Here is a 22,367-nt window from a genome sequence, read left to right as displayed (position 1 = left end):
GAATATCCGCCGTACATTCAATCATACTGAGAGAGATGCAACTATACGTGATTGTCCCAGTGCTCAGCCAAGAGCCACAAGATCATAATTATTAGCTCTCGTAACTAGTTCTATAAGTTGTCTGCCCGGATGAAAAATGTAACACAATCAATAATATAACTAGGTGGGATCAGCCGGCAAACCCTGGTCCCTGGCTATCCAAGAAATCCTATCTGACATATATTGAGATATATATATATCGAAAGCTCTAGTTGGTTATGAAGCATCTACTATTTATTAGTAAGGTGGCTAATTTGAAGCAATCCGTAGATTAATCAATTGTTGGATCATTTAGGTGTTTTATCACTTATTACACTGACAGTGAGCTACTTCCTATATACATTATCCATCAACATCAACATCCTCATCGTTTCGGAATTCATTGAGTGTCTTTGAATTCCCAGTATGTCTCTTCCTGCATTGAATAGCCTCTCCACTGGAACCTCAGAGGCTGGAATCGCGAGTTAATCTCTAGCAGCAGCAGCCATTCTGGGATATTCACCCTTTGTGGGTTCGCTTCTGCACATGTGCATACAAGTAGCTTAGTAACCAATTGGTAAAGTCATATTCTTCTGATTGTCTGTCTCTTCTCTTAATGAGACCCCGACGCGGTCTATATAGTCCTTGCTTGACGAGGTCACGTGTACCTTCACGTGACCTCTCCTTGGTTCGCGTCGGTGCCAGGAATCTCGATTGCACCTATAAACCAACACCCTTGTTTATCCGCCACCAATTATACAACCAATTTGGATCCTTTATGTCATTTATATTAACCCGGGGGCTGTTGAGATAACAATCAATATCAGAAAGCAGAGGTTGATTTCGTGGCTGTAATCTCTTTAGCAACCGGGACTCTACATCACTATGCTCGGTATTGTGCTCCAGTAGGAATTGTCTTGTAGGTGAGCTTGATTCCATAGTGGCGACTGAGTAATCACGGTGGAGGTTGTCACGGAGAGCTTGAAGGATCTCCCTCCCAGTAGTCTTATCTTCCAGCTTGTCGAGAAGGAGATCACCTTTGATCCGAGGATCCAAGATGAGGGCAGTGTAGTATGTATCAGAAGCATCTATAAAGGTATAGTACTTTTTGTACTTCTTCATACCTTTCTTTACAGCCAAGGATATATCTTCGTCAAGATCTAGGAACCTCTTCTTGTGCTCGGATGCCTCATCGAGTAAATCATGAAGTTCGTAGTAGATTGGGATGGCAAGACTAATTTGAGGTTTCTTTTTCGACACGAACAGAGTCAACTTGTTGAATTTTGAAAGGATATTGTGAATCTGCGAGAGCAAAGACCAATCCATTGTAGTAAAGTGAGGAAAATCTATCTGGAGCTGCAGAAATTTATCGATCTGGTATCTTGCCTTCAAGGCATCGTCTAACATTCGGAAAGTGGAATTCCACCTTGTATCAATATCATATTTGATGCATTTGCTTGAGAGATTGATAATATTGCAGACCTCTTTCCATTTCTGCCTTTGTTGCGGACTTCGGTGTATCCAAAGAGCTAGAATACGAATCCTTGCTAAAGGTTCCTGAGATCCAACAGACAACTGTTCTCCTTCCTTAAAATGATCACACACAACATGCGCTTCCTCCATGTTGCCAGATTTTAAAGTCTCAAGGATATCTTTGACAATGAGATTTAATATATGAGCTAAGCAACGGACGTAACTTTCTGAGCCACGGAATAGAGGGTTAACCCCAAGTTTTTACCTCAGATTTTGAGATAGAATTGAAACCATCTTCTCGTTATTACTGGCATTGTCTCCTGTTATTGTAGTTAACTTGGATTGAAGGTCAAGTTCCAGGAGCATATCCTCAACTGCTGCAGCCAGATTCTCTCCACTATGTAGTCCTAAAAGTTCTTTGAATTCAAGAACTCTTTCTTAGTAATCAAAACTTTCTGTAAGCCAATGGCCAATTATCCCTAGGATTGGAAGTTGGTTTTTGCTTGTCCAAATATCAAGAGATAAAGCAATTATTTTGCAAGATAACCTAAGTTCATCCTTCAATTGAGCGCGTTGTATATCAAAGTCATCCATAAGCCGCTGTCGGAGGGTATGCCGAGAAGTAAATGGAAGTGCGACTCCTGGGATATTAGAGAAGATCTGCTGAAATGCTGGAGATTTAATAGTTGTAAAGGGTTGTTTATCAATAACAACCCAGTGAAGGATGTCCTTTTCCAGCCGTTATTAGCAAGTAAGAGTTTCTTCCTTTTTTGCCCATAAGCTAAGCAAAGTTCCCTTTGAACTCTTGATGGGTTCGGTGACTAAAGCACCTAGAGGATAAATAGAATGCTTTCATAAGAGATGAAGCGTCATATTGCTGGTAGAACTCTACCACTTTGAATCCATTATAACCCAGCTACAGCACTTACTAGTGTCTTTATCCACAATAGCACACTGAATATCCATATCCATCAACTTCCGTTTCTTGTGCTTCTTTGTATACCACTCACATAGAACCTCATGCTTGCTGAAGTAAGCCCAGAGCCATGCTTCCTGTCGGAACGTGAATATCAAACCTAGCGCGTTTCGGCACTGGATATCAGTTAGTCCAACGCGGCACGTGCGTGCCGCGTTTATATGTAGCTAGCTATCCCCCGTCTCCCTTACTCTTGGGGGGCAGTCATCAATATCAGGAATTCCATACCATATTGATCAGGCTCGTCAGCTCGTCGGAATAGCTGTTCTACGTGACTAGTGCTAGCGACCTAGACGTAGATAAACCGACACTTCCTTTTTAGCTATAGGTAGAAGATGTTGAGTATATGAAACAATCGAAGAATCTACAGCTGTTGAAGTTGTTGGATAGGACAATGACTGTAATGCAGATTATAAAGGATTGATTTCAATATTAGGGATACCAAGGAATGCATTGTACTCTAGCTGTATGATTGTAGATGGAAATGGCGATTCAGGGGGTGGACTTGAAAGTTGATCTTCGGGTAATGCTTCATTATCATAACCGTCGTTTAACGCGAGGTAGTTTTAACGCTTGCCCCGGGTTTCCATTGGATAGGTGGATAGTAGGTAATAGAACTAAGCCAAGTAGAAGAAGCTATATAGCATAGTTGGTGAATGTAATATCTCGAATGCAGTTACAGGCACGATCGTTGATCTGTACATGAAGGATAAGCTGGAGAAGAGAAAAAATTTTACAGTGCGAGGTGTCCTAAACCTTCGCTACCTTAACAAATGTGACATTAGGGGTGCACACGAATAAGGATTTTGCTTATTCGTATTCGAAATATATATGAGATATATTATTCGTATTCGACTACCATTTCCGGGGCCATTATTCGTATTCGATTCATAATTATCCGTATAATTACTAAAATACTGCTAATCCTATTTAAGTCATAACATGTCGCGTTGACTTTGATAGACGCGTGTTTACCGTTCTGCTGTATTTCTTTGAAAATGGTCACTTTAGCCATTTCCTCTTTTGATATTATGATGGAGTCTTCTGTATCTTTAGGCAAGCGTCCTCAGCGCTCTCAAAGGATTAATTATCATCTTCTTAATGATGGCAGCGATGAGGAAGTACCTCTGGAAGATCACATCACCAAGAAAACTCTAATTCAACCAGATAATAGCATTGACCCTATTACTCCTGACAACTCAGCAAGTCAATTAATCCAAGCCCGGAATCCGCCAGCATATATTTCCCAGCAGGAAGCGTCAAGCAACATCGAACTTGAGACATCCAGCATCTCTTGCGACCCTGAGCGCTCACAGAAAAGGCCGCAGAATCAGTCATTATGGGCAGAGTTTGATATCGTACCTCTCCCTGGAAATCATTGGTGGCCAAAGAGAGGAAAGGGCCACTTGAAGATCGTGAAATACAATGCACTCAATGTTGTTGGAAGACGACCGATTCTGCAAGAGCAACCTCAACATCAAACATGCGATCTCATCTTAATAAACATGGCATCTTTTCGAGCGGAGCCACAGATAGTTAAGAAAGTAACAAATCCGGCATAAAATAATCATCTATTGTCAGTTCCTTTCAGAGACAAGCAGAGAGTCAGGCAGCAAAACACTTAGAATAAAATCTAGTGCATTGGATAGTAATGGAGAATATGGCATTCAATGCTATTGAATCACCAACATTCCAGAATATATTTAGAGATCTAGGGATTGAGCTTCCATTTACATCCCGCATGACAATTACTCGCCAAATCGATGTAGAATTTGATTCTTATCGAACATGTTTGATCGACGATCTAGATTAGACATGTCAAACAATTACACTTTCCTTAGATGCTTAGACTAGCAAGAATTGCAAGGCTATATTCGCAGTTATCGGTCATTGGTTGACAGCTGATTTTCAATACCAAGAGAGAGTTCTTGACTTCACAGAGCCCACAGGCATTCATAGTGGAGAGAATATGGCAGAGATACTCCAGACGACCTTGGAAGAGCTTAATATTGAATATAAAGTGCTCACAATTACAGCAGACAATGCTGCTATCAACGAGACTTTGATGTCAGAGTTATATTTCAATCTCAAAGAGAAGTTTGATAATATAGTGTCTCCTGCCAATGTCGAAAGAAAATTCCCAAGATTTCAAGGGCTGGATAGCTATATGCGCTGCATAGCGCATGTACTAAATCTGATTGTCAGTAATATACTCTATGTGCTGAAAGCCGGCGATCATAAAATAGCAGTGGCAGCTTGTGATCTTATGCAGGAAAACAAAGACATGGGTCCACAGTCTGCTTTATCTAGACTCTGAATCATAGCCTTTTGGATAGCAAGAACACCCCAGCGAAAGCAGCAATAGAAGCTCATCTGTCAAACTCATCATCTAAAGGATAAGTTTATCTAGTATGATGTCGATATATGTTGGAACTTCACCCACTGAATGCTAAGAGATGCATTAGATTCAAAACAGCAAATCAAAAAGTGGATTAAGCATCAAACTTATCTTCCACCCTTCACTGAAGAAGAATGGGATCATTTGCGGCAGATTGAAACTGTTCTTTCTAGATTTGAGGAGTTTACTCTCACTGTTTCAAAGCGCCAACCACAGGTCAGCCTGGCAATACCTATCTACTATAAGGTGCATGATCTATTGCATGAAGCTGTTTCTAGAGAAGGAGAATTTCAAGATCTTTATGAAGACATTGCTGTAGCTGCATCTGTAGGTCTGAAAAAATTTCAGAAATACTATAACCTAATGGATGGTTAGGATGCCTATTACATTACACTAGTTCTGGATCCACAATTTAAAACATTGCTATTAGAGAGAGAGTTAGGGGAAACGACAGCTCTAATGATTGTGAAACATATTAAAGAGTTACTATATGAGCAGTACCCTGCGCCTGTAGAAGAGCAATCGCTACTCAGAGAAGATCGTTCAGTCATGGGGAAGAGTATAGAGGCTAGAGTTCTGTAGAAGCTATAACCATGAAAGCTTCAAATATCTGATGTTGACCGGTACTTCGAAGATGGGATTATGATGATTGATAAATCAGTAATAAAAGAGAAGCACTGGCTACTCTCTTGGTGGAGGACACATGGTAATGAATACCCACGAATGGCGGCAGCGGCAAGAGACTATTTACCCATACCAGCTTCTGGGGTATCAGTAGAAAGACTGTTCAACAGTGGAAGGGACTTACTAGGCTTACGAAAAAACTCGCTAAGTGCGGAGACGATGAGGCAGCTCGTGTTGCTGCGAGATATGTATAGATAGTTGAGATGACAAGTGATACTGTTGGTTGCTTCGTGCAATCGAGATGCCTGGCACTGGTATGCAGCAAGGAGAAGTCACGTATGGCTTACACGTGACCTCGTCAAGCAAGGACTATATAGACCGCGTCGGGGCCTCATTAAGACAGAGAGACACAACAGAACACAGAACCCAAGAATCACCTATTGAGATTGACTCAAGTGCTTCGTACGTACGCATATGCACCTTAGTGCACCCACACTGATCAGTCTTGGTTGCAAAAAAAAAACTAAGACAGATTGGCAAGGTCTCTGAATTCTATATCGATAGTCACCTGTGGCTACAGAATAGAACTGGATTCCAGGATTTGAGCTTCCTAGTGTAGGAAACCAAGTCCAGTGGAAGAGGGAGATTTGACGCCGTCAACCTGTTGACGAATCGAGTCTTTGCTAAAAGGATTCCTCATCTCTGAGCGAGATCTAGAGAACCTGTGGCCTGGGATAGGTTGTTATTGCAACAACATTCCAGAGCTACCGCCCTATCGCGAGACGCGTCGTTGGCACGTACACAAGCCAACAGCAAAAACAACAAAAACAATCATCAAGAAAAACGTGACACCTTATTGAAAGTTTCACAATATCAACAAGACTAGTTATGGCTGACAAAAACGCCATCCTGTCGGACAATAGCCAGGACGATACTAGCGAATACCAATACCAAGACCCATCTCCAGGAGATAGAGGAGTCTCCTCAGGAAGTTACCAAACTGTACCGGAAATCAACTTCCCTGACGACAGGTGGATAACTGAGATCAGGTTCAACAACGAGACGGGACGCAAGTTGGTCAACATGGCGCTATAGGATAAGGAAGTTGAACCTGGCGACACCGAGATAGCATTATCTACTCGTGCAATAAGTGCCTTGTACTATGCCGCGTGCAATCAATATGTTGATTATGAGATCTTCATGTGGCTTCTTGATTACTTCGGTAACTGGACCCATGATGACTTCAAACGGCTTAGCGTACACATCCAGAAAAAGATCAAGGACATGCTAATGGACCGAGGCATCTTTGTTGATTATATTGGCAGGAAAAAGACGATTGCAAAGGCACTAGATGACTTAGTGCAGATGACTAGGATGCCTGAGTGGCCGCATGAGATTGCTGCCGCCAGAACCTTTGACTCACGGTTGAAGATGGCCAAGGGTCAGTTCCCTTAACTCGCCATCAAAAATGGCAGTGAAGAAGAGGAACCAGAGGTAATAGTCTCCTCAATTGAGGATGGCAGAAAGAACAATGAAAAGGGTAAGTAACTGTTGGTAGAGACACTAAAGCAGGCTTCTCAAGATTATGGTCAATAGCCAGAAAATTATGCTCAAAATGACAAGCCTAGTAGACCTCAAGACCGCTTAAGCTTGCCTGGACCTGCTTATACTTACCTATACTGCTCCAAACTTGAGGACGACTGGCGCAGGCAGACACCACGCTATACCATAGCACCCCCAGCACTCAAGATCTCAATATCATTAGAGAAGTGGGACGATTGGACCATGCTACCACCTAGGAAAGTTGAATGTGAGCATATTGATTCAAAGTCAATGCTCATGTTCATCAAGATATGGGACAAAAAGCTTACTTACTCTGGAGATCGGTACGACATCTTGGACGATAAAGTACGCGCATTCTTGAGAGCGTGTAAGCTCTCTAGCATCTTAATTAGTTAATATTGGGAAGTCTTTCCTGAGATGCTATCTGGATGTGCAGGGGCGTACCACATGTATCATGTTAAGCTAGGTGCTTCCTTTGCTCAAGCGTACAACGCGATAAAAGCATACTTTAACATGCCTAACAACTAGATAGATTACTACTAGGAGTGGACCACAGTCACCCTAGCTGGAGAGCGCCAAAGCAATCCTGGCAAATTGTAGGTTAAGATCGTAGATCTCATAGTTGATAAACTTTATTTATGCCAGTGAGTGTTAGGACTAGTATATACTGGTGATAAACACCTCATTGCCGCCATTACAAGAGTGTGCCAATCTATACCATAAATAGATGAGGCTCTCAGTGAACCAACAAGTAACTTCCAGACAATTATTTCTAAGCTGCATGCTAGGGCAGATGTAGTGCAGTAAAAGGAGTCAGCAGGCTAGTATGTGGTAGATGAAGTTAATAATCCTCAAGTATTCTATACAGACAGGAAGTTTATAGGACGCATAAATTGTAATAACTATCCTATATTGCGTCAAGAATACTGACACAAGAACCGTGACAATGCCAAGTAACTCAGGAAGAGCAATGGAAGGCATTTTATTTATCATTAAGAGAACTGCCACTCATGGAAGCATTCTGAAGAAGAACGCTGCGAAGCACGAGATCAATATGACCACTATTGATAGATAGATGGAAGGAAGAAGCTGTCAACCCATGCTTACTAGACCTTCTTACAGGAATATGAAGGCACCTCGTCAGAAGAGAAAGACAAGGATTCCACTAAGGAGGAGGTTAAGTAGGACGTGACGACCGTGTACTTTATAGTCAACTAACTGCAAGATCATGCCTTTATCCACCAGATAATAGACTGCAATAATAGCATAGAGCCGCCTAGATTTCATCTCGATTTTGAAGTTAAATCATCTGACCAATCAGAAGGTGAAAATAACCACCCTGCACCTGCCTCTCAGTTTCTTCTCAACCCCTATAAAAATAAGACTTTTTATAGGATTATGCCAGATACAGGAGCATCAACTATCTTAACTGTTAGTAAAGGACAACTTACTGCCTTCCTAAGACTCTATCCCCACACCAAGGTTGATAGATCGCGTGTAGGGGAGTACTCAGTCTACTTCGGTATGGACAACCCAATAATCTTAACTATAGTGATTACTGTGGAATCGCAGTTTGGTAATATAGAATTTAACACTATAGATTTACTGACGCCTTTCCTATCCTACCTCAAAGATATGGATCGCCTACGCGTTAAGTTTGACAATCTCACCAATAAGATGATCCAGGGAGACCTTATCGTACTAGTTATTTGCAAGCGAGGCCACCCATGGTTCTTCCTAGATAAGAAGTATGCACCAGAGGCGTTTCTAACTAAGGTTGAGATGAGGCGGTTACACCAATAATTTGGTCACTCTACAGTTGATAGACTACACAAGGTCTTAAAGTGTGCAGGCCATCTTGATGTAGATTATAAGGTGCTTGCGCAGATTGAAGAATTCTGCCACCATTGCCAAATGAACTGGTAAGTACCCAAATAGTTCAAATTTACGTTACATAATAACTGCAAGTATAACTACAAGATCATTATTGATGTCATATATCTTGATGGCAAGCCAGTACTGCACATTGTTGACTGGGCAACCTCATTCTAAGTAGTGAAATTCTTGAAGTCTCTATCAATTAAGGACACCTGGGAAGCACTCTGGGTAGCGTAGATTGACATATATCTTGGTCCCCCTAATATCATATCCCACAACATAGGAACAAATTTTGCTGCAGTAGAATTTAGAACTGAGGCCAAGATAATAGAAATCCAATACCACTAGATGCCAGTCAAGGCTCACAACGCTATTAGCAAGGTCGAACGGTACTACGCACCACTGCGCTGCACTTATAATATCATATTGTCAGAACTTGGTACAAGCGTCGACAAGGAGATTATACTTCAGATGGCGGTTAAGACTGTCAACAACATAGTAGAACCAGATAGATTAGTACTAACTATACTAGTCTTTGGTACCTATCCTTGTATAACTTATAACTTGCCACCATTAGCATTAATAGCAAAGCGTGCCCATACCATGAGGAAGGCCATAATCGACTTAAGAAATGCCGTGGCCACGCGTAAAGTTAATAACGCTCTTAATACCAGGAACGGCCCAGTCATCACAGAAATACTCAACCTGGTACTAGGAACTAATATGCAGGTCTGGCAAGAAGGTAAAGGATGGACTGGCCTGCACAAAATTATCTCAGTTAACAATTACAATGTAATTGTGGACCTACCCAGCAGTGTCACTGATTTCCGTGCAACTTCAGTACAACGTTACCAGCGAGACGAGATCGAGTCGCCTCCAACTCAGCGTCTACTAGGCACTGATCTTCCTCCTCAAAAGGAGGAAGAAGGTAAAGAAATCGACAGCCTACTGGCGGGCTAGCAAAGTGGCCCAGTATTTGCTCAGGGATCCTCCTCATGTGATGCTGCTGCTGGTACGCTGCAAGAAAAAGTAGAATTAGGAGAGCCTGCTGGCGCTGTAAATCCGAATCGCCACCTAAAGATGAGAGGGATTCATGTTCCTGACGCATTAGTGATACTGCTAGTGCCACGCCGCTGAGGACGATCTCCAGGTTTAAAGAATAAGCTAAAGACCTATACTACTGAGGTCGAGGTGTTCCTATCTAGGAAGGAAAAAGACGACCTAGAACTAGCAGTCAAGCTGCGCTGAGAAGAGAAGATAACTGTGGATGGCGCGCCATTTGAGCTCTCTACAATCGCTGAGATCGATGGTCTTATTGTGAATGGCACTTTCAAGATAATGCACCATGATAATTTGGATCTCAGAGGCGTATGAATCTTCAACTCCTGGTTAGTCAATGAGATAAAAGGCAAGAACGAGAAACTGTATGAGAAGTCACGCCTCATCATACAGGGTTATAATGACGCGGGCAAAACTAGCATATTGACATAAGTGCCGACGATTCAGCGTGCCAACTAGCGCCTTGTTATGTTACTTATCGCTACGCTAATTCTCATAGACATGGTCATTAATCTGTGTGATATTACCCAGGCGTACACACAGTCAAAAAGCAAGCTACAGCGCCTAATTATTGGCAATCTGCCAGCCAAGATGAGAGATAAATACCCGCTGGATTCGCTACTGCTTGTGGAAGGTGCCTTGTACGGGATCCCTGAAGCTGGTGTATACTGGTTTGACATATATTAATCCCATTATAAGGACTGGCTAGGTATGGAGACATCCACGTACAACCTATGCCTCCTCATGACAACTAAAGGAAAGGAGAACTTTAGTCTTGTTGGTATGCAGACAGACAATACCCTGCTTATCTTAACAGAAAGTTTTGCTGGAGAGGAATAAGCGGCCTTATAAGAAGCTGGCTTCAAGGTAAAGCCTAAGGCACGCCTATCCCAATAAGTGTCAATAGAATTCAATAGTGTTAGAATTACTTTGTAAGATGGGAAGATCTATCTCCGCTAAAAGGGCCAAGCCATAAAGATAAAGTTAGTGGGCAAGAAAGATCGCGCACAAAAGTACGTGGAACAACGCGTGTGTGGTGCGTACTTAGCTTTAATCTGCCAACCCAAAGCAGCATACGACTTGGCAGTGGCCGCTCAGCTGCAGGAGAAAGACCGATCTGAGGCAGATTATGACGCATTGAATAAATGTCTCATATGGCAAGCCGAGAACCCAGATAGAGGTCTCTGCTTCGTTCCAATTGATTTAACCAAGGCCAAGATCATAATATTTACCGATGGTTCCTTCGCCAACAACCGGGACTTGACCTCCCAAATTGGCCTCCTTATTGTTATAGTAAATGAGGACTTTTCTAAATCAGGCTAATTCACGATAACCAGCAATATCTTGCACTGGGCTTCATCTAAGTGCAAGCAGATTACACGTAGTGTACTGGTCTCCGAGATTTATAGCCTTACTACTGGCTTCGACCAAGGTTTTACCCTGGCCAGTACAGTCAACATGATTACCAAGAGGCTCGGCCAGCCTGAGATGCCGGTAGTAGTCTGCATGGATTCCTACTTGCTATATGAGTGCCTCACGAAGCTTGGAACAACCAAAGAAAAGCGCTTAATAATTGATCTCATGGCGCTTCGCCAGTCATATAAGTGACATGAGATTGACGAGATCTGATGGATTCATGGTGACGATAACCCTGCAGATGCCTTTACAAAGTCAAACCCAAACAAGGCCCTGTGGGACTTTGTTGGATCCAACAAGGTGATGATCCAGGTGGAAGGCTTTGTTGAGAGGACTAGGATTGATTAGGAGCCGACTAGGAGCCGAATAGGTGGCATATGGGAGGTAGTGCTGACTTACGATAGCGGTTCGCTTGTTGATTGTTGTCATGTTTTACTATGGGTTTTCACAGGTTTCTGGACCTCGATTGCAAATTGATTTGTAAAAGAGATCCAGTGTTGGTTGCTTCATGCAATCAAGATGTGTCAGATAAGCTGGCTTTCCAATGAAGCCATCAAATGAAGCGATCAATCCGAAACTGTTATGTGTAAGAGAATGGTCTTAAGTTTACCCCATGGGATAGCTTACAAATCAGCTCAGGAGAAGGTCTATATAGACGCGGCTCTGGAACATGATGTACTTAGAGGAGGAGACACAGAACTGAATGAATACCCATTGAAATTGATTCTATTGCTTCGTACGTACGTACATGCACCTTAGTGCACCCACATTGTCAATTGTCAATATTATATTGACAATGTTCAATCTTGATTGAATCCATATTGACTAATTAAAAACAACACTGACCATGGGATCAGAGATACAAGGAAATAGCTCAGAAACTAAGATTTGATATGCTAGACCACACCTGCTTCCTCTCACTCCTCGCCTCTAATCTTGCTAGTATTAAGAGCTCAACCATGACAGAAGAAGATCTTGATGTCCTTACCAAAAAACTGATATCTACAATCCAAGGAGTATATAGAGGCTCTGCTAAGAGAACCCTGACACAAGGCATAGGACAACCTTAGTAGAATAAAGACTGCAAGAAAGCTTTACACAACTACTGCTTAGGCCTCTGCTCAAAGACAGACTTCCACAGGATAACTAGATGGTCTCAACGACAATTTTTGTGAGAGAAGCTCTCTACAGTAACACAAAAAGGATGTCTTCAATATGAGTAAATAGCATAGGTCTATAGGCACCTTCTGAAGCCCTCCACTAAAGGATCCACTGAGACCCAACAGCTTCCCAGCAGTTACTATACACGAGAAATGAGACATACTAGTCCACAATCTTCTTAAAACTCAGCTGAGGCAGGAGATATACCGTTAAACTCCCCAGCAGTCCCTACCACTAGTCTCTACTTCCCAGACATATCAATGACATAGGTGGAGGAGTTAGTACTTTAGGCAGAAAACACAGCCCCTGGCGTAGACAAAATCCTAACCTACATACTCAAAGTGGCATGGCCTTTAATTAAGGATAAGGTACTAATGCTATACTAAGGGTGCCTAAAGATTAGTTATTACCTAAAATGCTTTCGACACGCAATTTTAATAATTATCTAGAAACCAAAGAAGACTGATTAGTCTTCACCTAGATTATACAGACCAATTACTATCCTTTCAGTCCTGGACAAAGGACTTGAGCGCTTAATGGCACAGAATATGGCATAGATCTCTATACACCACAAAGTATTAGCAAGGCAACAGTTTGGGGCTCTTCTACTAAGATCTACAACTAACTAACCATATGCCTAATATATGATGTTGAACAAGCGCTAAATCAAGGCATGACCGCCTCACTCCTTACCCTAGATATCAAAGGCACCTTTAATGCTGTGCTTCCCGGCAGACTAATCCACAGATTATGTGAGCAGGGCTGGCCTATCAATCTCGTTCTCTAGATTGTCTCCTTCGCCACTGGATAATTAGTTCAGATCTGACTCAATGGAGAGATTGGCCCCTGAACAGACATTGCCTGCAGTCTTCCACAAGGATCCCCAGTATCTGGCATCCTTTTCATACTCTACATAGCGCCTTTATTCCGTCTAGGAAACCCAAGGAACAGATTTAGTTACACAGACGACACAGCTAACCTAGTGATCTCAACATCTCTTACTACTAACTGTGAAGCCTTATTAGACTTACTTTAAGAAGCTCTTAACTGGGGAGCTGTAGAGGGCATTATATTCATATCAGATAAATACGAGCTTATCCAACCCATTTACTTTTAGTGAAAGCTAGATCTGTTATAATATCAGAAAACACTAAATAGCTATATCTACAATGGCTAGGAATCCTCTTTAATAAAAAACTAACATTTAAATAGCATATTAGAGAAATAGCATCTAAAGCCCTCACTATAGCTAATGCCCTTTACTCTCTAGAGAATACTGCCTAAGGAGTCAAACCTCATTTACTATAGTAGGCTGTATCAGCCTATATACTCTATAAAGTATACTATAATGCTGAAATCTGGTGGCAAGGATGTACTTGCCCTAGGCCTTCCCAGACTTCAAACTAAGTTAGAGAATATCTTAAGAAACTAACTAAAATAATACTAACAGGCGTAAGAGCAGTCCTTCCGGTCTTCTGTACAACCTCAATTCCTGTCCTTTATCGAGAGTCTAGATTCTCTCTACCAGAAATTGAACTAGATTGAATAGCCCTCCTTGCAACTGTCCGCCTATGGCGTCTTGATCCTTATCACCTACTTCTAAGACGCGCTGAACAGATTGCTAGTAATGGCCGATAAACCAGCCAATTTACCCACTGTATACTGGCCCTCCCCAACTCTAAATAGATAAACCCCCTCCAATACGCTCCCTGGCACCCTCGCGAGTCTTGTAAGAATGCCTAAGCTCAAATAGAAGCTCCCATGGGACGCACTAAGGAATAGATAGCAGTTGATTTTATGGCTTTCTAACATACCATCCCTAGCTTAAATATTGTAATCTTTTTAGATGGATCTAGGCTAGTAGATGGACATACAGAGAATAGCTATATTAGATTTTAAGCATATCATTAGTTCCTTCGCTCCTCGCTCTCATACAGACATGAGGAAAAAGTCTTTAATACTAAAGTAGAAGCTGCTCTAGCTAGTGCTCAAGTAGCAATAGTACACCCAATAGCTCAATTTGCTACCAACTTATGGATCTGTCTTAATAACCTGGAAGTTGCCACGCGCCTCCTATCTCCCTCTACAGGATCCTCTCAAGGAGTCTTTGAATCCTTTCGCACCCTTGCAGCTGCCTAGCCACTACGCGAAAGGCTTCCACACACCAAAAGTGGATCAATCTAAATCCGATGGGTCCCTGGACACACCAAAATCCCTGAGAATGAAGTGGCTAATCTCGCTGCCAAGGAAGGAGCTACCTCTATCCCCTCCTCTTCATACAAGTCCCCATACGCCTCGCTAAAGAGATACACCAAGACTTAATCCCTTTCCACTGCTTAGACACAGTGACAGACTATAACACTACAGACATACCAAGATCTAGAAATAACTATATCTTCTAAACACCCTGGAGAGCTTCAACTTAACTAACTTGACCTTGGCTATATTATAGTGGCCCATACTAGTTATAGAGACTTTGTGAACTACCATAAATGCTTTAATTATGATGATGCTTATCTTCTCTATTAGTGTGGGGCAAGAAAAGCACCTCTACATTTCTTCTTCTGCTATATAGCTAAGAGACAAGCCTCTCATCCTCCTAGACCTCCTTCTAAAGTTATCTCTTTTCTTTTAGGCACTACAAAAGGAACACAAAAACTAGCTACATGGCTAGCAGAGACCCATTTCTTTGAGGACATCTATCCTCGCCAATCTCTCCTTAGCACCTAGCTAAGCCAGCTCTACTTTCCCTTTACATCTCTCTTTCCTTTCTTTCCTCCCTTCTTTCAAAACTCACTGCTTAAGTACTATGGTGGTAGAATTATGGGTTATAGAGCATAGGTGGACCATTGCAGCTGGTAAATACTCAAAATCTACCCAGAAGTGGACCTCCTTGTAAGACCACGGCAGCTATGGAAATGCGCCAAAGAGTCTCTTATTTGTATATAAATCTGATAGGACTTGAAGCCCGAGATTTACCCCTCGGCGGCCTATGTCCCAGTAGGGATCGGTGGGAAGCGTGCGAGTCCAACCACGGCCGTTAAATATACACACACACACACACACACCCCTGAGTTGTATGTAACGAGAGATAAGTAATACACAGAGATTCAACGCATCGAATCAACTCCTTATCAATACTAACAAGCAACTGATCATTAATCACTATTACTGAATGATATTATTCCTCTGAGTCTATACGATCCATTCACCGAATTCTTTACACTTTGGAACGAGTTTTTGAACGTTGATTTATACGCTCTTGCTCCTTCTTGATTGTATTCCGAATAGTTGTCATAGGGATTTCTGGGTGCGCCCTGTGTATCCGTTTATAACCCCAATGTGCCTCTGTATGAAGCTCGCATATTCGAGCCCTCATACAAGGATCAAGTTCCTTACGCGCTGTGCGGCGTCTTGGTGGAGGCATTTTATTCGAAAATATAGATTTATAGGTGTTATATACAAATTTTTATGCGACGCGATGTGTACGCGTTTCTGTCGGCAGAATGAATGGCGGTGTGGGAATTTCGGATATGGGGGGTGCCAACACATTTTTCATCCCACTGTACATGGAGTCAAACCCCGAGTAGCCCCACATTGGCACATCGGGATAACCACGTCCCAACAAACCCTCCTACTTGCAGATCTGCCTAAGGGAAAACTCGTCCAAACATCGGCATTTACTTTCGGAATGCCGCGGACTGTCAGCGAGGGAGTCCGTGAGAGGTCGGCGGTATCGTCACTTCGGAATGTTGCCATTCGGTTCACACCACTGCACCTTCCAGGGGGGGGGCCTAACTAGAGCGTACAGACCAGCAGCTCCCTATAATCAATGATAAACTGATACGTATCATACGAGAACAATGTAAGTCACATGGACAGTGCACGATACACAATATGATTGATGATTGATTGATTGATTCATACACGCATCTAAGCCTAGTGGCCGGCGGCGCCGTCTAATTGGGCAGCGGACGTACTGCCGTACAAAAGCATAAATCAACGTCAACGTGCCAAGACTTCCGGCTTGGCGCTGGCTCAGTCAACACCACGCGAAAATCCCAACACATATCCGTATCCAGATCCGAAGAACATTAACAACAAATAACGAGCGAACAGAACGCCGAAACAACAAAGGAAATGTGTATACATACAAAAGGAGTGAAGGATCTCGGTGCGGAGTGACGTGATATATGTGCTTTGGTGTCCGGTTCTATTTCTAAACGTGTCAAGTGGCTAATCCGTACGAGCCAAATCAACGTGGTTACTCTTCATCGAGATAATGTCGCACTCACTGTGAGCGCGTGGTTATTAGGGGGATTGCGTGACGGAACTGCGTCAATAGACCAGTCCGCATCATGAAATTGACACTCTGCTGAACCCACTGAGGTTCGCTGAGGAGCTTCCGATAGTCTGTTTCGCGTGCTTCTTTCCAGAGAGTCTCCATATGTAGGTTTATATGAATAGGGCACTGTATGAGGACGTGGGCCATATCTTGATCTCCAAGGCCACATTGGCATTGAGGTGAGTCTTCAATCCGCACGCTCGCTAGGAAGCTGCGTAGCGCTAATTTACCTGTTTGTAGTTGGATCAACACCGAACTCTAAGCCCGTCGTAATTCTTCGTGCAGCTGCAACACTATCTTCGTTGGCTCTTTGATTATTTGATAGAGATGCCGTCTATGCTTGGCATGCTCTTACTGGTCCTTCCACCACTTTGCAAAGCCTGCATGTAGCCTCTGGCAACACTGCAACAAGGATAGTTGACTGATTTGGAATATATGACATTCGTGCGGCGTGTGGTGTAGTCTGGTTAGGTGCATTGATCCTGGCTATACGGGCGTTCTCCTGTGTACGCTGTGTCGCCTCAACTGCAGCCAACTTTGCAAGTTGGTCTGCTTTCTCGTTGCCTGGGACCCCTTCGTGGCCTGGGTCCCACTGTAGTCGTACACGCCATCGAGATCGGTTGTCGCGTAGGAGGCCCAGGTGTCGTACGATCCGTCGGATGATATACTGCCCAGAGGACCGCCCTGGCTGGCACGTGGCGCGTATCGCGGCTTGATTATCTGTGTAGATCGTGGCTTCGTATGGGTTGTCGCCGCGTGGCTAGCTTCGGAGTAGGATTTCTAATGCCGCGTTGATTCCCTCCAGCTCCCCTGTGTAAACAGAATATGTGTCAGATGAGCCTACTGGCTTATAAGCCTATCCTATTAATGAGTAGATTGCTGCCCCAATCCCATTATCAAAGCCACTTCCGTCGGTAAAGAACTGTATTATTGTATCTGTTCCTGAGATTACTTCAATAGCCTTGATAGCCTCCTCATGGGTGTCATCAATCCTTGCTTCTGGTGGCTCCCACCATGGTAGCACTATAAAGGGGTAGATCGTCTTGATACGTTGGCTAGTATCGTGTCCAAGTTTGCGGTTGATAGCTGTTTCTAATTGATGAAGTGGTAACATGTATGGGTCGTTACGTTGGCCATGTATGTGGTAAAGCGTAGATCAAAGTGGTGAGGTCATGATCCGCAGGCAGGCCTCCTCAGCCAGCTTTGCGAGTATGAGCTCTGCAGGTGGTACGTGGAGGCAGACCTCTAGGGCCTGTCGTGACGTATGTTTGAAGGCGTCAGATATCTAGTGAAGGGCCTGATCCTAGATCGATCAGATAGCTTGCTCCGCAGCCCGTTGCGCACCAGTGAAGCCTCTTCCACCTTGTATATACCATGTGGAGCATGTGTACATGATCTGTGGTTAGAGAACAGCCATGTATATCTTCCGTAGATGAACCAGGGGCGTTCCTCATGTCAATCCTGCGATTAAGCTTAATCCCGCCACCAGTTTTGCAGCCTTCTCTCTCATCTCCTGTATGTGCACTTCCCCGGTGAGGTGGGTATCCAGATAGACCCTGAGATATTTGATTGAGTCCACAGGCTTGATTTCCACTCCCTTGATTATGAGAGGCACATCCAGCCTACCCCTTGGTTTAGGCACCATTTGGTGCTTCCGCCAGAAGTGGGTAAGTTGATATTTGGCAGGTGCAAATTTAGAGGCATGAGTCCTCTCCCAGCGCTCTGCAACTTGGTGCACTTTGGTGAGTGTGCGGCAGTTGGCTGCGGCGGAGGTCCTAAACGCCATGATGAAGATGTCGTCAATATATCCAAGTACGACCACGTCCGGGCACTCAGCGAGTATCTGCTCAATAAGGTCTGCATTAAAGAATAGGAATAGGATTGGTGACAGTGGGGAGCCCTGCGGGATGCCCGTATTGACCGGAAATTCCCCCATATTGCACTCTAGGAGCGTGATTGACGTGCGGCGATTGCTTAAAAAGCTCTCAATCCAGCCAATCAGGTCCTCTGGCACCCGGCGCTTTCATAGGTCGTGTATCAGCCTTATATGCGCCAGAGACAATAGGGGTTGGGTGGCTCGCGGTCGCCTGTGGTAAAGCCTTAATAAGTCTGGTCGATACTAATACCATCTTCCACCTTGCCTTCTCACTTCGGTGGTGATTTTACCCATTCCTATTGGCAGATCCCCAGGTCAAAAGATCTGCTGCTATCAACATCTCTGGAGTTTGCACCTTAAGCTAGCTGCAAAGGCAATTGCATTATGGGCGATACCGCGCTAGGATATATATCCCAGGGACCTGAGTACGATTCAGGCACAATGCACTCCTTCTCTAAGCCGACCGACATGCGCATCCGTCCTCTCGAGCCACTATAAGATCTCCGTAGGTCTCCTAGAAAGAATATATTGGCGATACCACATTGCCAATCTAATAGATATAAATGCCGGCGATACCACACAGTAGTGGTCCAAGTACAAGTTAAAAACACAGATACCAATAAAATATCAGTACAAGTGCCGGCGATACCACGCTGTTGTGGCCCAAGTACGAGTTGGAAGTAAAGATACCAGTGAGATAGCCATGGCCTAGGTACGAGCTAGGAACATATTCTTCATAGTTACCCTCTGGTCATCTTCATAGCGCTACGGCCCGCTACTTTACTTCCATAATAAGGTAGTTTCCCGTTACTATTAGAAGTCTCCCTCTAGCAGCCGACCATGTCTTGCAGAAGTCAATACTTGTAATACCCACCTGGCATAATACTTGTATAGTAGACTCATACTAACCTAGCTCAGTTCCCACCATATGCCTTTATACTTAGAAAGCGGTGCGCTATGTCTGTCCAGATTGATAAGTAGTTCGGTCTCAGTGTAGGCCTTGCCTTTAACACATCTGGCAACCACTTCTCTGCCAGCCTTAACAACTTCTATTACTTCCTAAGAGCACTTAGGCTTCGTTCCTACCCTCGTTGAGATAGATTCATCAGTCACTTCATAATGTTTGGGGGTTCTATCTCAATCTCAGAGCTGGCTGAACTCGAGGGTGCCCTGTCACTCCCCTAGAACAGGTTTGTGTCGGGTGGTTTTCATATCCAGATATCCCTCTTGCGATCACTTTAGCTTTTGAAAAAGCCCCTAGGCATCTTTCCATACAGTAGTAATCGAAAGAATCTTGCATTGCCTCAGCCGATCTTTCAATCGACTGCTCCACTGACGTGGAGAGATTTGATATGGTGTCTACTATGTAGATCCATATGCATGGGTTATTCTACGCGTTGGAATCCGACTCGTAGTATAACCCGAGAATACGCGTAGATAAATAACGCGGGAGCCCCCTATCCACACCGCGCAGCGGGAGAGCGCGCATAAAGTAGAGTGCGAAGAAATAAGAGTCCACGATACACAATATTTATATAATGAACACGAATACGAACTCCAGCACGCCCACCAGCCAATCGGTGGTGCTTCCGTCTTCTCTGATCTGGTGGCTGACAAATTATCCGCCTTGCTGATAACTAAGTCAAGGTGTGCTCGGAGGGGGCTCCGCAGTGCGCGCTGCCTGTAATTCAAGACAGACACAAGGTGCGGCGTATCTTCTAACTAATGTCGCATTGCTGGTAAGTAATCGAGCACTGACCTTTCTGGGCTTTGTAATGCAGGTTGTAGGATTCAGTCATACTAAAGAGGAAAGTAATACTGTAGGAAGACGGAGGTGTTGTCACGTAACAGTCACTTGAAAACGTTGATGTACGTATTTATCGGAGGGGCGGAATTGAGCCGCTCAGGCCAGTTTATATCCGGTTTTGCATGGCATCCATTTGTAAGCTGCTGTTTGAGGGGATGTCGCGAGTTTTGTAGCTGATAGATTATCTGCATATAAATATGGCAACGAGGATCTCACGATTGATGAGGTCGATTGGTGATTTTTATCCTTACACTAGGACCTCAACCTCGAATAGCAATACAACGGCATCCTCTTTCTTCAAGAACACAATGGCGTCTCAGCTGAAGAACGTTGCAATCATTGGCGTATGGCTCCACATACCAGTAATATTTCGTTATCTAACAAGTACCAATCTAGGCCAGCGGCAACGTAGGCAGCATTATTCTTGACGCATTCGTCGGCTCATCACAGTTCAACGTCACTGTGCTGACGCGCTCGTCCAGCAGCGCTACTTTCCCGGCAGGGGTCACTGTCCGCAAATCCGACTTTTCCGAACAAGACTTGGTGTCTGCCTTCAAGGGTCAGGATGTAGTCATTTCTGTCGTGGGCTTGGGTGCATTCACCGACCAGAAGAAATTCATCGATGCTGCTATTTCTGCTGGCGTGAAGAGATTCATTCCATCCGAGTTCTCGGCCAACACGTTGAGTCCGGCTGTGGTGCAGTTGCTGCCGGTGTTTGACCAGAAGAAGGAAGTTCTGGATTATTTAAAAACAAAGGAGGCCTCAGGGTTGACATGGACTGCGATCTGGACTGCATTGTTCTTTGATCAGGTAGGGAACCATACTTCCAAGGTAGATATGGGCTTGACGGCAGAGAACTAATGCGACGAAACAGTGTTTGACCACCGGTTTCCTGGGATTCGACCTTCCAACGCGAACAGCGTCCATTTGGGACGGCGGCAACAGCGTCTTCACTGTGACCAATGTCGACCAACTCCAGCGTGCTGTAATTGCTACTCTCAAGCGTCCAGCAGAGACAGCGAACAAGAATCTCTACATCGCCTCTGTCGAGATATCGCAGAACGAGCTTTTGGCAGCTTTGGAGAAAGCCACCGCTTCCAAGTGGACTGTCACACAAACCACTACGGATGAACAAGTCAGCGAGGGAATGGCAAGGCTCGGTAAGGGGGACATGACTGGTGCGTTTGTGCTGGTAAAGGCGACTAGCCTCGGTAATACGCCAAACCTTCGGGCAAATTACATTCGAGATGAACAGCTGGCGAATGGCTTATTGGGGTTGAAGCTGGAGAGTGTAGAGGAGACCGTAAAGCGTGTTGTCGGCGCTTCCCCCTGAGCATCAATATTCTCATTATCAAATCACGCCAGTTTACTTGACTATAAGATCAAGAGGATCAGCCCTATGCGGTACTTGTCTAGACATGCAATAGATTTTGCCTACTCTTATCTCGCATCACCCCAACGAACGGGCAGACACCTTTACGTGGTGTTGGGGATCAGTACTTGCAGTCACGGTGTCGTGACTGTTTGAGGAAGCTAAGATCTGCCTAAAATCAAGCACACAATGCTCTTCGCAAATATACAGAAATCCAGAGGGGGAAGAGGAAGAAAGGAATGGTTCATTGTTTGCTAGTCTGTAACAACCAACATGCCTGATAAACCTCCTAGGGGTTAGGGTTAGAACAGAGAGTGGCAAAAGTGTGGATACTTCAGCTGGTCATGGTCAAGGTTCAGCTGGCTATAGTCAATGTTCAGCTGTCTATGGTTAATATGTAT

At 44.0% G+C, this 22,367-nt stretch overlaps 7 protein-coding genes across 7 annotated transcripts, besides 9 other annotated features; 4 read left to right on the top strand and 3 right to left on the bottom strand.

Moving 5' to 3' along the window:
* Positions 1–380: 380 nt before the first annotated feature.
* Positions 381–545: a mobile genetic element.
* A 193-nt stretch (positions 546–738) lies between these two features.
* TSTA_107470 (uncharacterized protein) lies at positions 739–1,641 on the bottom strand (the record flags this gene model as incomplete). Its single annotated transcript, XM_002486733.1, has 2 exons — positions 739–1,106; positions 1,143–1,641. 2 exons carry the CDS (start codon positions 1,639–1,641, stop codon positions 739–741), a joined length of 867 nt encoding a protein of 288 aa, XP_002486778.1.
* Positions 751–2,379: a mobile genetic element.
* Positions 2,380–3,839: 1,460 nt separating this feature from the next.
* Positions 3,840–5,738: a mobile genetic element.
* Positions 5,739–6,377: 639 nt separating this feature from the next.
* TSTA_107460 (uncharacterized protein) lies at positions 6,378–6,944 on the top strand (the record flags this gene model as incomplete). Its single annotated transcript, XM_002486732.1, has 2 exons — positions 6,378–6,562; positions 6,641–6,944. The coding sequence occupies 2 exons, from the start codon at positions 6,378–6,380 to the stop codon at positions 6,942–6,944; spliced, it is 489 nt and encodes a 162-aa protein (XP_002486777.1).
* Positions 6,945–7,005: 61 nt separating this feature from the next.
* On the top strand, positions 7,006–7,448 carry TSTA_107450 (uncharacterized protein; the record flags this gene model as incomplete). The annotated part of the gene is made up of 2 exons (XM_002486731.1): positions 7,006–7,029; positions 7,086–7,448. 2 exons carry the CDS (start codon positions 7,006–7,008, stop codon positions 7,446–7,448), a joined length of 387 nt encoding a protein of 128 aa, XP_002486776.1.
* A 1,830-nt stretch (positions 7,449–9,278) lies between these two features.
* TSTA_107440 (uncharacterized protein) lies at positions 9,279–10,067 on the top strand (the record flags this gene model as incomplete). Its single annotated transcript, XM_002486730.1, has 2 exons — positions 9,279–9,858; positions 9,904–10,067. The coding sequence occupies 2 exons, from the start codon at positions 9,279–9,281 to the stop codon at positions 10,065–10,067; spliced, it is 744 nt and encodes a 247-aa protein (XP_002486775.1).
* Positions 10,068–12,862: 2,795 nt separating this feature from the next.
* Positions 12,863–13,189: a mobile genetic element.
* Positions 13,190–13,203: 14 nt separating this feature from the next.
* Positions 13,204–13,665: a mobile genetic element.
* A 71-nt stretch (positions 13,666–13,736) lies between these two features.
* Positions 13,737–14,828: a mobile genetic element.
* A 786-nt stretch (positions 14,829–15,614) lies between these two features.
* Positions 15,615–15,634: a microsatellite.
* Positions 15,635–17,001: 1,367 nt separating this feature from the next.
* Positions 17,002–17,304: a mobile genetic element.
* TSTA_107430 (uncharacterized protein) lies at positions 17,142–18,025 on the bottom strand (the record flags this gene model as incomplete). Its single annotated transcript, XM_002486729.1, has 4 exons — positions 17,142–17,245; positions 17,267–17,291; positions 17,352–17,671; positions 17,864–18,025. Coding segments are annotated over 4 exons (611 nt in total), but the record flags the coding sequence as incomplete, so codon positions are not given.
* Positions 17,354–18,970: a mobile genetic element.
* Positions 18,224–18,697, bottom strand: TSTA_107420 (uncharacterized protein; the record flags this gene model as incomplete). The annotated part of the gene is made up of 2 exons (XM_002486728.1): positions 18,224–18,307; positions 18,398–18,697. 2 exons carry the CDS (start codon positions 18,695–18,697, stop codon positions 18,224–18,226), a joined length of 384 nt encoding a protein of 127 aa, XP_002486773.1.
* A 1,932-nt stretch (positions 18,971–20,902) lies between the features above and the next one.
* Positions 20,903–21,927, top strand: TSTA_107410 (uncharacterized protein; the record flags this gene model as incomplete). The annotated part of the gene is made up of 3 exons (XM_002486727.1): positions 20,903–20,938; positions 20,991–21,404; positions 21,469–21,927. The coding sequence occupies 3 exons, from the start codon at positions 20,903–20,905 to the stop codon at positions 21,925–21,927; spliced, it is 909 nt and encodes a 302-aa protein (XP_002486772.1).
* Positions 21,928–22,367: the final 440 nt, after the last annotated feature.

Source organism: Talaromyces stipitatus, genomic scaffold (genome assembly GCF_000003125.1).
Source record: "Talaromyces stipitatus ATCC 10500 scf_1105507295511 genomic scaffold, whole genome shotgun sequence".
In the NCBI taxonomy this organism is placed as follows: Eukaryota; Fungi; Ascomycota; class Eurotiomycetes; order Eurotiales; family Trichocomaceae; genus Talaromyces; species Talaromyces stipitatus.
This window is presented reverse-complemented; position numbering and strand designations above follow the sequence as displayed.